Here is a 14,030-nt window from a genome sequence, read left to right as displayed (position 1 = left end):
CAACCCCGAATTGCTCTTCAACAGTGGGAAGCGAGAATGTGCTTAAAACATGAATGTGGGCCTGTGCTGTGATAGTGCCACGCAAAACAACAAGGGGCGAAAACCCCCTCCATGAAAAACACGACCACACAGTAACGCCACCGCCTCCGAATTTTATTGATGGCACTAAACACGCTCGCAGACGACGTTCAAATGGTTCTGAGCACTATGGGACTTAACATCTATGGTCATCAGTCCCCTAGAACTTAGAACTACTTAAACCTAACTAACCTAAGGACGTCACACTACACCCAGTCATCACGAGGCAGAGAAAATCCCTGACCCCACCGGGAATCGAACCCGGGCGTGGGAAGCAAGAACGCTACCGCACGACCACGAGCTGCGGACAGACGACGTTCACCAGGCATTCGCCACACCCACACTCTGCCATCGGATCGCCTCATTGTGTACGGTGTTTCGTCACTCCAAACAACGTTTTTCCACTGTTCAATCGTCCAATGTTTACTCTCCAAACACCAAGCGAGGCATCGTTTGGCATTAACCAGCGTGATGTGTGGCTTATGAGCAGCCGCTCGACCATGAAATCCAAGTTTTCTCACTTCCGACGTAACTGTCATAGTACTTGCAGTGGATCCTGGTGCAAAATGAGATTTTCACTCTGCAGTTGAGTGTGCGCTGATATGAAACTTCCTGGCAGATTAAAACTGTATGCCGGACCGAGTCTCGATCTCGGGACCTTTGCCTTTCGAAAGAAGTTTGGAAGGTAGGAGACGAGGTACTGGCAGAAGTGAAGCTGTGAGGATGGGCCGTGAGTCGTGCTTGGGTAGCTCAGTTGGTAGCGCACTTGCCCACGAAAGGCAAAGGTCCCGAGTTCGAGTCTCGGTCCGGCACACAGTTTTAATCTGCCAGGAAGTTTTGATCCAGATGCAGTTTGGAATTCCTATGTGGTGGTCTGGATAGATGTCTGCCAATTACACATTACGACTCTATTGAACTGTCGGTGGTCTCTGTCAGTTAACAGACAAGATCGGCATTTACGCTTTTGTGCTGTACGTGTCCCTTCATGTTTCCACTTCACTATCACATCGGAAACAGTGGACATAGGTATGTTTAGGAGTGTGTAAATCTCGCGTACAGACATATGACACAAGTGACACACAATCACCTGACCACGTTCGAAGTCCATGAGTTCTGCAGAGGGCCCCATTCCGCTCTCTTACAAAGTCTAATGGTTACTGAGGTTGCTAATATGGAGCACCTGGCAACACAATCCACCTAATATGAAAAACGTATGTTTTTGGGGGTATCCGGATACTTTTGATCACATAGCGTATCTTTACCTATTGAATATTTTCTTGTTTTTATATTTTATGATATTTTTGTGTTTGAGATGAGTAGACTCTAATGTGTGATGTCTGATCGTGTGGGTTTGCTTCTAATTTCGAGAAATTTAATTAATTCTCGAATATGCACTTCTAGCTCGTTTTGTTACCACTTTTTTTTAATTTTCAGCCATAACTATTTTTTCACTGACCTTCTCATTATTCAGGGCTATTCGTTTATTAAAGTCGAATTGGTAGTGAAATGGAAACCACAATGAAAACCCAACGAGGCTTTATGGAGATGTGTTGAGCAGTGTCTCTAGTATGCCCATCGACCGCGTCACGTCGTTTTCAGTTATTGGTGCACAGTGTGCACATAAAGATGCATATAAAACAGTGTCTCCCGGCAAGTACGAGTGCCTGCTAAAAGAATTCGCCTGATTTCATGCAGCCCACATGACGTAACTGTCATGCGTTTCCTTCTTCGTGACAATTCTCGGCCGCACGCTGCAAGGGCAATGAAAATGCTCCTGCAGCCTTTCCGATGGGAAGTGCTTGATTCCCCAACATACAGCCCGGCTTAGCTCCCTCTGAGTTTCATCTCTGCTCTCATTTACCCCCGGCTGTGAAGACAGCATTTCGACACAGAAAACGAGATGCAAGCCAGCATAGAGAGTTGGCATAAAACACAGGCGGCTGCCTTCTACGACGAGCGTATTGGAAAGTTCGTACAAACATACGACAAATGTCAAAGTTGGAGAGGCGACTACGCAGAGAAGTAGTTACAAGGTGTACCTAACTGTTGGAAATAAAGCATATTTCATTTTGACCATGTTTTCCATTTCACGACCGACCGGACCTTAATAAACGAATAGCTCTCGAATGCTGTTACGCAACAACACACTTTTCTTTCTTTTGCATTATATTTGTCTCAGCTCGACTACGCTTAGAATGTCACGCCCGTCTCCTTCAGAATCGTTAATATCCCTGTTCTAGTTAAATATACAAAACTGCACTCACATACTTCTAGGAATTCTGGTTTGTATGCTTTTATTAACACCCAGATTAAAGCTCTACACGGAGACACTGATATAAGGCAAGTTATCTCCTAAATTAATTTTGGAAGTAGATGCTATGGTAGAATTAAGGAAATCACTTTTTCATTACCATACTTTTAATAGGTACTCCATATTTACCGACGAATAACAATCACAACGCCTTTACCTTGTATAATAACCTATGGAGATGTTGACTGCTACTTTTAATCCGCTGTTCGAAACAGACTCAGACTTTTTTCTAGGGGACTAAGACCGGGTAATTTAGTGGGCTAGTCGTATCCGTAAATCTAGGAGCTTTTGCATAAAGTCCTGTGAAGACTAGCTGAAATGTACTAAAACAAGAAGCTACGTGAAATACTCATTGGCTCTAGCAGAAATTGTATTTAACAGAAAAAGCTACTTGCAAGAATGGAATAATATAGAAACTAATGTTCTTACATACTCCTTACATATTTCAAACTTTCCCTATAAACTGACCACTATTCTCGGTGCAGAGTTGGTTAATTTCTTCATAGTAATAAGAGTTGTCTTTTGCCCAGCTACTACTATAAACATTTCGAGGCTGGGCTCTAGGAAACATAGAACGTCCATCTGTCATCATAATCTTACGGCGAGCCGCTAATGTTGCAATGCACAAGAATCACGTCGCGTATTCATATCGGAGTCAATTCATTGATGCTGCCAGGCCGAAATGAACGGTAACCTTCTTTCGTTATCCAGCGATGCATGGAGATTCTGGAAATGTTCTCCACTGACCGCTTCCTTGTCGATTTTAATGATGGGCGATGCAGTGATGTATTTAAGCGTTCAGTGACTTCACTGTCGTTGTCATATTTCTTGTGTCTTGTGTGGTCCTTCTGTGTTGTAAAGTCATCAGATGATCAAATCGACTTGCAAAATGATTTATATAAGATATCTGTATGGTGTGAAAAGTGGCAATTAACCCTGAATAAAGAAAAGTGCAAAGTTATTCACAATAAGTACTAAAAGAAATCAGCTAAATTTCGATTACGCGATAAGTCACACAAATCTGAGGGCTGTAAATTCAAGTAAACTTAGGGATTACAATTACAAATAACCTAAATTCGAACGATCACATAGATAATATTGTGGGTAGAACAAACCAAAGACTGCTATTCATTGGCGGAAAACTTAGAAGGTGCAACAGGTCTACCAAAGAGACTGCTTACAATACGCTTGTCCGCCCTATTCTGGAATTCTGCTGTGCGGTGTGAATTCCGCATCAGGTGGGACTGACGGATGACATAGAAAAAGTACAAAGAAGGGCAGCTCGTTTTGTATTATCGCGAAATAGGGGAGATAGTGTCACAGACATGATCCGTGAATTGGAGTGGCAATCACTAAAACAAAGGCGTTTCTCGTTGCGACGGGATCTTCTCATGAAATTTAAATCACCAGTTTTCTCCTCCGATTGCGAAAACATTCTGTTGGCACCCACATACATAGGGAGAAATGATCATCACGATAAAATAAGAGAAATCAGCGCTCACACGGAAAAATTTAAGTGCTCGTTTTTCCCGCGGAAGCCGCCTTGTAGAATTTTGCACAGAGCACAACTTAATCATAGCTAACACTTGGTTTAAGAATCATGATAGAAGGTTGTATACATGGAAGAACCCTGGAGATACTAGAAGGTATCAGATAGATTATATAATGGTAAGACAGAGATTTAGGAACCAGGTTTTAAATTGTAAGACATTTCCAGGGGCAGATGTGGACTCTGACCACAATCTATTGGTTATGAACTGTACATGAAAACTGAAGAAACTGCAAAAAGGTGGGAATTTAAGGAGATGGGACCTGGATAAACTGAAAGAACCAAAGGTTGTACAGAGTTTCAGGGAGAGCATAAGGGAACAATTGACAGGAATGGGGGAAAGAAATACAGTAGAAGAAGAATGGGTAGCTTTGAGGGATGAAGTAGTGAAGGCAGCAGAGGATCAAGTAGGTAAAAAGACGAGGGCTAGTAGAAATCCTTGGGTAACAGAAGAAATATTGAATTTAATTGATGAAAGGAGAAAATATAAAAATGCAATAAATGAAGCAGGCAAAAAGGAATTCAAACGTCTCAAAAATGAGATCGACAGGAAGTGCAAAATGGCTAAGCAGGGATGGCTAGAGGACAAATGTAAGGATGTAGAGGCTTGTCTCACTAGGGGTAAGATAGATACTGCCTACAGGAATTTTCCCGCGTGCCGTTCGAGAGTGGAACGGTAGAGAGACAGCATGTAGGTGGTTCATTGAACCCTCTGCTAGGCACTTTATTGTGAATAGTAGAGTAATCACGTAGATGTAGATGTAGATATCACAGAACTGGTTGCAAAGGCCTTTCTTTACACACCCACACGCTAAGAAAAAGACGTCCTTCAGTTGTGAATCTGTTTGTATCCGCCATTATAACAGAAACGTTCACCGTAGTGTCAGCTTGGTAACAATACAGAACACGATCACATGCTGCAACATTCGCCAGGACCACAAGCACATACCTTATTTTCACGGAGCAGCGTCTACATTATTGTAATTTGACACATACCAGTTATCACCTATGTTGTTGTTGTCTGAGTGACCTCAGACAGACGTACCACAAGCAGGGAACATTATTCTCAACCTAGAATTCATTACCAGATCCAGCAAACTATACAGGGTGTCAAATCTTTTGAATCAGACTGAAACAGGTGATAGTCGGTCCACAACCGATTTCATTCAGACAGGGAGCAAATGGTCGGAAATGCATATTTGGACATACACAGTGTACACAGCATAACAATAGTGTAGCTCACAGTAATTGTTCAAAGCGACGACCTCCAGACTCAGTGCAGGTATTGCAAAGACGCAAGCAATTCTGCCGCACTCTCGCAAAGATCCAGGGTGTCTGTTGTACACTGGAACAGGCCCCAGGTGGTAAACAGAATACACCCCTGACCGCCAAACAGACATACTGTACACAACTTAGCTCATATCACGTGTGTTATGCATCGCATCGGCGTATTAATCTGTGCCGCACGCACACCAGTATCCCTGGTATCAGTTGTTCATTGCATCAGACAGCTTGTGATGTGTCCATGGTGAGGTGTGCTATTGTGTGCAGTACATGGCATGCAGTCAAAGATGGAACGTTGCTCGTGACGAGAGTTGACTGACAAGCATTTAACGTATGATGTGGCAGGATATAATGCCCATAAAGCAGCACAATAAATGGCCGATAAATAGTTCAGACAAGATAAATAAATAAATAAATATATAAATAAATAGATAAGTAGACGATAAATAGTTTAGACAAGAAGGGAATATAAGCTTTTGAAATGTGGTGCTACAGAAGAATGCTGAAAATTAGATGGGTAGATCACATAACTAATGAGGAGGTATTGAATAGAATTGGGGAGAAGAGAAATTTGTGGTACAACTTGACTAGAAGAAGGGATCGGTTGGTAGGACATGTTCTGAGGCATCAAGGAATGACCAGTTTAGTATTGGAGGGCAGCGTGGAGGGTAGAAATCGTAGAGGGAGACCAAGAGATGAATGCACTAAGCAGATTCAGAAGGATGTAGGTTGCAGTAGGTACTGGGAGATGAAGAAGCTTGCACAGGATAGAGTAGCATGGAGAGCTGCATCAAACCAGTCTCTGGCCGCGCGGGATTAGCCGAGCGGTCTCAGGCGCTGCAGTCATGAACTGTGCGGCTGGTCCCGGCGGAGGTTCGAGTCCTCCCTCGGGTATGGGTGCGTGTGTTTGTCCTTAGGATAATTTAGGTTAAGTAGTGTGTAAGCTTAGGGACTGATGACCATAGCAGTTAAGTCCCATAAGATTTCACACACATTTGAACATTTTTTGAAACCAGTCTCTGGACTGGAGACCACAACAACAACAACAAAGCAGCACGAATCAACAGAGAACACTTTCCAACCAGGCGTCATCCTAACTGGAGGAAATTTATCTCCGTGGATACCAACTTACGAGAGACAGGATCATTAACGCCACAGAGAGCCGGCCAAGGTTCCCAGTAGAGACTTGTCCGGACACTAGATTTTAAGTAGATAGTGTGTCCAGCCACCCAGCATCCGTCAATTCGCCCATGAAATGCACACTTCGAATGGTACAGTGTGGAGTGTACTGGTGGAACAGGCATTTCAGCCCTATAATAGTACCGCTAGAACAGGTATTACACACGTAACATAAAGAACGTACGCAAGCACTGGTACCAACGGATTTTGAGCCCCGTGTTCACTTCTATAAAAGGATTATACGCCCTGGTGGTGCAGTGTCGAATTACGTACACCAGTGATAGTGTTTTCAACTGCTGCAACAGCAATGTCAGGAGTGAGGACAATCATATCAGTGGCCACCAGCCACGATTCTCTGTCAATTAATAGGCGGGACTTGTCCAAGATCGCCTAATTATTTACTGCCTTCCCGTTTGGCTGGTCCACGTTACCTTGTGTTTCTGCAAGATGTGCTGCCACAGTTTTGTGCACGAAAGGATGCTGTTTCAACACAACAGTACACCAGCCCAGTTCGATGATAATGTCTGTGAGTACTTGAACGATACGTACCCTCATCGTTGAATTGGAAAGGGAGGTCCTGTCCTATGGCCAGCTCGAACGTCAGATCCTACGCGTCTGGACTTTGGGGTTTTCTCAAGACGCTGATGCGTGGAACCCCCACGCAAACGACTGAAGACCTGTTTGATTGGGTCCATGCTGGCTGTCTCCTGGTACAACAGACAGGGATCTTTGGGGAGTGTGACAGAACTTCATGCACCGTTGCCATGCATGCAAATTACTACGAGCTACTTTGTTGTTGTCAGCGTACACCGCTGTACGCTGTGTATGTAAATAACACAAGAAATATACATTTCTGACCATTGATTCCCCATCTCAATATAATCGAATGTGGACCCTCTGTCACCTGTTTCAACTCGACCAAAGATTTGAAACACCCTGTATGTTAAGTTACTCGAATATTTTACGATCGTGACAAGTGCCCACACAGCAAACTGTCCATACACTGCAATTTAAAAGCACCAGTCAGACATCAATGTACTCGATGCCTTGCGGCGTTTAAAAACAGTTACTAGTAGGACCACACGTCTCCAGTCATCTACTTTCTAGTTTGTTAATTGTTTTGCACACCGGAGAGGTACAGTTTTCTCTGCCGCCACAAGAAATGACATCTTGCGAGGTATCAGACTCCATTTACAATGTTCGGTCGGAAAATGGTTGAGATGAGCCTATATTCGGTGACAGCAGAAATTCATGGAGCCTATTGTCATTGACTAGGCGTGACATTAGTCTCTGGCCACTGTCGGTAAGTATCATTTTACAAGCACCCGCTCTGTATGGCTGGGAATGGAGCACCATTCCCTGCAGACACGTACAGAAAGTTCGCGTTGATGGACTAAGAAATCGGGCAGCTTCAATCGCGATTTAGTCATGTGCATGTCAAAGCAAGATAGCTCATTTCTGCCATTCTGTCTTCACTTTGACGCATCTAACTACACTCATGCCAAACAACCTCACACTTCAGTGCCGTGACTGGCGTCAGCAGTGGACGCTCACCTGACCACCTGGTACCAGTTCTGCATCATCTAAATCTTGTAAAGCCACAGGGGCTGGGCTAAAGTATTGAAACACCGCGAGAAATGCATGCCTGAATATACACTGCTAGCCATCAAAATTGCTACACCACGAAGATGACGTGCTACAGACGCGAAATTTAACCGACAGGAAGAAGATGCTGTGATATTCAAATGATTAGCTTTTCATAGCATTCACACAAGGTTGGGGCCGGTGGCGACACCTACAACGTGCTGACATGAATAAAGTTTCCAACCGATTTCTCATATACAAAGTTGACCGGCGATGCCTGGTGAAATGTTGTTGTGATGCCTCGTGTAAGGAGGAGAAATGCGCACCATCACGTTTACGTTGTTGATAAAGATCGGATTGTAGCCTATCGCGATTGCGGTTTATCGTATCGCGACACTGCTGCTCGCGTTGGTCGAGATCCAATGACTGTTAGCGGAATATGGAATCGGTGGGTTCAGAAGGGTAATACAGAACTCCGTGCTGGATCCCAACGGCCTCCTATCACTAGCAGTCGAGATGACAGGCATCTTATCCGCATGACTGTAACGGGTCGTGCAACCACGTCTCGATCCCTGAGTCAACAGATGGGGACGTTTGCAAGACGACAACCATCTGCACGAACAGTTCGACGACGTTTGCAGCAGCATGAACTATCAGCTCGGAGACCCTGGCTGCGGTTACCCTTGACGCTGCATCACAGACAGGAGCGCCTGCGATGGTGTACTCAACGACGAACCTGGGTGCACGAATGGCAAAACGTCACTTTTTCGGATGAATACAGGTTCTGTTTACAGCATCATCATGGTCGCATCCGTGTTTGGCGACATCGCGGTGAACGCACATTGGAAGCGTGTATTCGTCATCGGCATAATGGCGTATCACCCGGCGTGATGGTATGGGGTGCCATTGGTTACACGTCTCGGTCACCTCTTGTTCGCATTGACGGCACTTTGAACAGTGGACGTTACATTTCATGTGTTACGACCCGTGGCTCTACCCTTCACTCGATCCCTGCGAAACCCTATATTTCAGCAGGATAATACACGATATTATGTTGCAGATCCTGTACGGGCCTTTCTGGATACAGAAAATGTTCGACTGCTGGCCTGGCCAGCACATTCTCCAGATCTCTCACCAACTGAAAACGTCTGGTCAATGGTGGCCGAGCAACTGGCAAGTCACAATACGCCAGTGACTACTCTTGATGAACTGTGGTATCGTGTTGAAGCTGCATGGGCAGCTGTACCTGTACACGCCATCCAAGCTCTGTTTGACTCAATGCCCAGGCGTATCAAGGCCGTTATTACGGCCAGAGGTGGTTGTTCTGGATACTGATTTCTCAGGATCTATGCACCCAAATTGCGTGAAAATGTAATCACATGTCAGTTCTAGTATAATATATTTGTCCAATAAATACCCATTTATCATCTGCGCCAACCTTGTATGAATGCTCTGAAAAGCTAATCATTTACATATCACAGCTTCTTCTTCCTGGCGGTTAAATTTCGCGTCTGTAGCTCGTCACCTTCGTGGTGTAGCAAATTTAATGGCCAGTAGTGTACCTTTCGAGAAAATTGGAAGCTGTTTTGAATTTCATCGGTTTTCCTATACCGTGATAGGTACGGTAATGAGTGTTTGGTGCTTTCATATTTTCGTCCACCCCCTGCAGCAGTGTGTCCATTCAGCATGATGAGTAGTTTTCTGTTTGGTGAGCTAGTCGTTTTCCTTGTTTCAGAATTCAAGGAGCTGAAGTCCGGCAGCTGCGAGGGAAACCCGTCTAACGAGACGGAAATACCAGAGTGCTTCCCAGAGATGGAGACGACCACCGAGTCGACAGGTGTGTACGGCGGCGGCTGCGGGCCGGGTTCTGCCTGCGCGCAGGTGCACCCTGGTCACGGACCGTGGGCCCTCCCTGTGGTGGTGGAGCTGTCGCAGGCGAGAAGGAGCGCGTGGCTGTCTCTGGTCGCCATAGACCGGCAGCTGCGCCGCATGGTCACGGCAGACATGCAGGCTGTCCGTCGGAGAATGCAGGAAAACTTCTCCAGGCTGAGACTAGCCTTCATACCAACTCTGTTGTGAATATGCTAGGAAACGCTAAACACACTACGATTTCGTCCTCTTAGGAGTGTTCGAAGTCCCGAGAGAGAAAGTGTCCGATCTTAACGTAAAATTTTTCTAGGTGTAGAATCGAGTCATGTCATTCATGTTTCAGAGTTTAACAGAGCTTTGGAAGACATGCGATCGAATAAGGCAAAAGGGGTAGATAACATTCCTTATGCTGTTCTAAAATCATTGGGGGAAATGACAATCAAAAAATTATTTAAGTTGGTGAGCGGAATCTATGAGACTTTCGGAAGAATATCCACAAAGTCCCGAAGATAGCGAGGGAAGGTAAGTTAGGGGACTATCGCACAATCAGCGTAACTGCTCATACATCTAAGTTTTTGACAAGGACAGTATACAGAAAAAATGTAAAAAAAAATTAAGGAACTATTACACTGCAAAGCCAGAGAAACTGGTACACCTGCCTAATGTCGTGTAGGACCACCGCGAGCACGTGGAAGTGCCGCAGCTCGACTAATGTCTGAAGTAGCGCTGCAAGAAACTGACACCATGAATATTGCAGGGCTGTCCATAAACCCTTAAGAGTACGAGGACTGAAGGTCTCTTATGAAGAGCACGTTTGCAAGGCATCCTAGATATGCCCAATAATGTTCATGTCTGCGGAGTCTGGAGACAAGCGGAAGTGTTTAAACTCAGAAGGGTGTTCCTGAAGCCACTCTGTAGCAATTCTGAACGTGTGGAGTATCACACTGTCTTGCTGAATTTTCCCAAGTCCACCGGAATGCACAATGGACATGAATGGATGCAGGTGATCAGACAGAATGCTTACGTACGTTTCACCTGTCAGAGTCGTATCTACACGTATCAGGGGTCCAGTATCACTCAAACCGCACACGCCCAACACCATTACAGAGCTTCCACCGGCTTTAACAGTCCCCTGCTGACATGCAGGGTCCATGGAGTCAAGAGGTTGTCTCCATACCCGAAAACATCCATCCGCTCGATGCAATTTGAAACGAGACTCGTCTGACCAGGCAACATGTTTCCAGTCATCAACAGTCTAATGTCAGTGCTGACGGGGCCAGCCGAGGCACAATGCCTTGTGTCGGGCAGTCATCAAGGGTACACGAGTGGCCCTACAGCTCCGAAACCCTGTATCGATTATTTTTCATTGAATGATTCGATTGCTGACACCTGTTGATGCATTGAAATCTGCAGCAATTTGCGGATGGGTTGCACTTCTGTCACGTTGAACGATTCTCTTCAGTCGTTGTTGGTCCCGTTCTCGAAGGATATTTTTCCGGCCGCAGCGATGACGGAGATTTGATGTTTTATCGGATTCCTGAAATTCACGGTACACTCCTGAAATGGTCGTACGGGGAAATCCCCATTTCATCGCTACCTCGGAGAAGCTGTGACCCATCGCTCGTGCGCCGACTATAACACCACGTCCAAACTCACTTAAATCTTAATAACCTGCCATTGTAGCAGCAGTAACCGATCTAACAACTGCGCCAGACACTTGTCTTATATAGGTGTTGCCGACCGCAGCGCCGTATTCTACCTATTTACGTATCTCTGCATTTGAATATGCATGCTCATACCGGTTTCTTTGGTGCTTCAGTGTATATGTCAGGTCGCCTATAGGAGAGGTAGAGGCTTGCTAATGGAAGCGAGACTTCAGCAAAGTCGAGGTACATATATAGGTTTTTGTTGACCCAGAAAATGTGGTGAACTCGGATTAAAGAGAGTGCAAGTCAGAGATGCAGTCTTTCGTTCCTATTGTTCAGTTATAGAAGCAGTAATGAAAGAAATAAGATAATGGTTCAGGCTGAAAGGATATAAATTATAAGATCCACTAATCAAACTGCTATCCTCAGTGAAAGTGAAGAAGAATTACAGGGCCTATTGAATGGAATGAGCGCGACTGCTACGGTCGCAGGTTCGAATCCTGCCTCGGGCATGGATGTGTGTGATGTCCTTAGGTTAGTTAGGTTTAAGTAGTTCTAAGTTCTAGGGGACTGATGACCACAGCTGTTAAGTCCCATAGTGCTCAGAGCCATTTGAACCATTTTTTGAATGGAATGAACAATGTAATGAGAACACACCATAGGTTCAGAGTAAACCAAAGGAAGGCGAAAGCAGCGGACTACCCAAAATGAGAATAGCAATAAACTTAATAACAAAATTGAGGAGAATAAAGTTCGCAAAGGAAGTACCTTTGAAGGAAAATAACAAAGGACGGATGAAGGGAGGAGAACACAGACATTAAACTAGCACAGGCGAAGAGAACATTCCTGGCCGAAAGAAGTCTATTTGTGTCAACCTTAAGCCTTAATTTGAGAAAGAAATTTCTGAGAATGTACGTTTCAAGTACATTATTTTATGGAAGCTAATCGTTCACTGAGGAAAAACAGGAAAAAAAGAGAATAGAAGCGTACGAGATGTGGTATCATAGAATGACCTTGAAAATTAGATGGACTGATAAAACGGGAAATAAGGATGTCCTCCGAAGAATGGGATAGGAAAGGAACATCTGGAAAACATCAAAACGAAGAAGGAATATGATAATAGGACATGTGTTATGACTTTTAGAGAATCCTAGACGCAGCTGTAGAGGGTAGTATCGAACAAGTAACTGAAGACGTTGACAGCAAGTGCTAATCTGGGATGAAGAGTTGTCACCAGAGAGAAAGTCATGGTGGACCGCATCAGACCGGTCAGAAATGGCTCTGAGCACTATGGGACTTAACATCTATGGTCATCAGTCCCCTAGAACTTAGAACTACTTAAACCTAACTAACCTAAGGATATCACACAACACCCAGCCATCACGAGGCAGAGAAAATCCATGACCCCGCCGGGAATCGAACCCAGGAACCCGGGCGTGGGAAGCGAGAACGCTACCGCAAGACCACGAGATGTGGGCCCGGTCAGAACACTGATGAATCACGTTAACCTGCGCCCCCTCCCCCTCCAAAAGAATATGTTTCAGCCACGGTTACAGCTGCATTCCTGTGGGTCTGCTGGTCTTCTGTATTAGCCAGGGTCCACATTCAAAAGGTGTACCATAATCCACAGCGAAAACTGACACAGTAGAAAACATACGTTAGTAGAAGCAGAAACGTTCCAGCAAATAGGGGTTCACAAACGAACCGTTCGACAATGGGTGGCTCCTAGCCGCTACTGACTTTGAAATACTGGCCTATTAAGTACAAATATACACATTTCCTCAAATCATCGCACACGTGTTTGGTGGGACTTCAGTCGGGGAAACGGGCAGGCCAGTCCCTTCGCCGAATATCCTCTCGTTTCAAGAGCTTCTACACCTGCGCCGTTCGATGCGGACGCACTTGTCGTCCATAAAAATGAAGTCAGGGCCGAATGCACCCCTGAAAAGACGCACATGAGGAAGGAGTACAGAGCCATGATAACAATGAACGGTGAATGTTCATGTTCAAAGATTTCGAGGTCAGTACTGAAATCCAACATTATGCCCCCTCCCTCCACACCATAATATTTGGACCACCAAAACGATCATGTTCGACAATGTCTCTGGGTGCATTACATGTTCCCACCTCTCGTCATATCACGGTACGTCTTGGTTCACCACTCAAACTGAACGTGTTCTCATCCGAGAAGAGCACGCGACCCACCTTCTCCTTAGTCCAGTCCCTGTCCTCTTAGCACTATTGCAAAGGGTGCTGCAGATTTGCTGATGTTCCGTAGAGCACTAGTCGGGCAGAGAGACCATCCCCATGCAATCGCCGTGCAGGGCGAGATAACGTGCCCTGCAGCAGTGCCTGTGGCTCGGAACGCTCCCCATGCAAGTGAAACAGTGCTGTGGCCAATACCAAACTCCTGGGCGACATTCGTCACACTCCGTCCATCTTCCTGTTTGCCAATGATTGTTCCTGGTGTGAAGTCATCCAAAAGGTGTCCCCGAGCCATGTTGTGATACAGAACGCCACCACAGTGCAC

General features: G+C 45.3%; 1 protein-coding gene across 1 annotated transcript in view; it reads left to right on the top strand.

The window, feature by feature from the left end:
- Positions 1-14,030, top strand: part of LOC126235379 (uncharacterized) — a 53,442-nt gene that overhangs the window by 25,576 nt on the left and 13,836 nt on the right. The window contains exon 3 of the mRNA XM_049944105.1: positions 9,721-9,822. Within this exon, the coding sequence (XP_049800062.1) occupies positions 9,721-9,822 (102 nt within the window). The remainder of the gene's footprint in view (positions 1-9,720; positions 9,823-14,030) is intronic.

The sequence above is a fragment of the Schistocerca nitens genome, chromosome 1, assembly GCF_023898315.1.
Source record: "Schistocerca nitens isolate TAMUIC-IGC-003100 chromosome 1, iqSchNite1.1, whole genome shotgun sequence".
In the NCBI taxonomy this organism is placed as follows: Eukaryota; Metazoa; Arthropoda; class Insecta; order Orthoptera; family Acrididae; genus Schistocerca; species Schistocerca nitens.
This window is presented reverse-complemented; position numbering and strand designations above follow the sequence as displayed.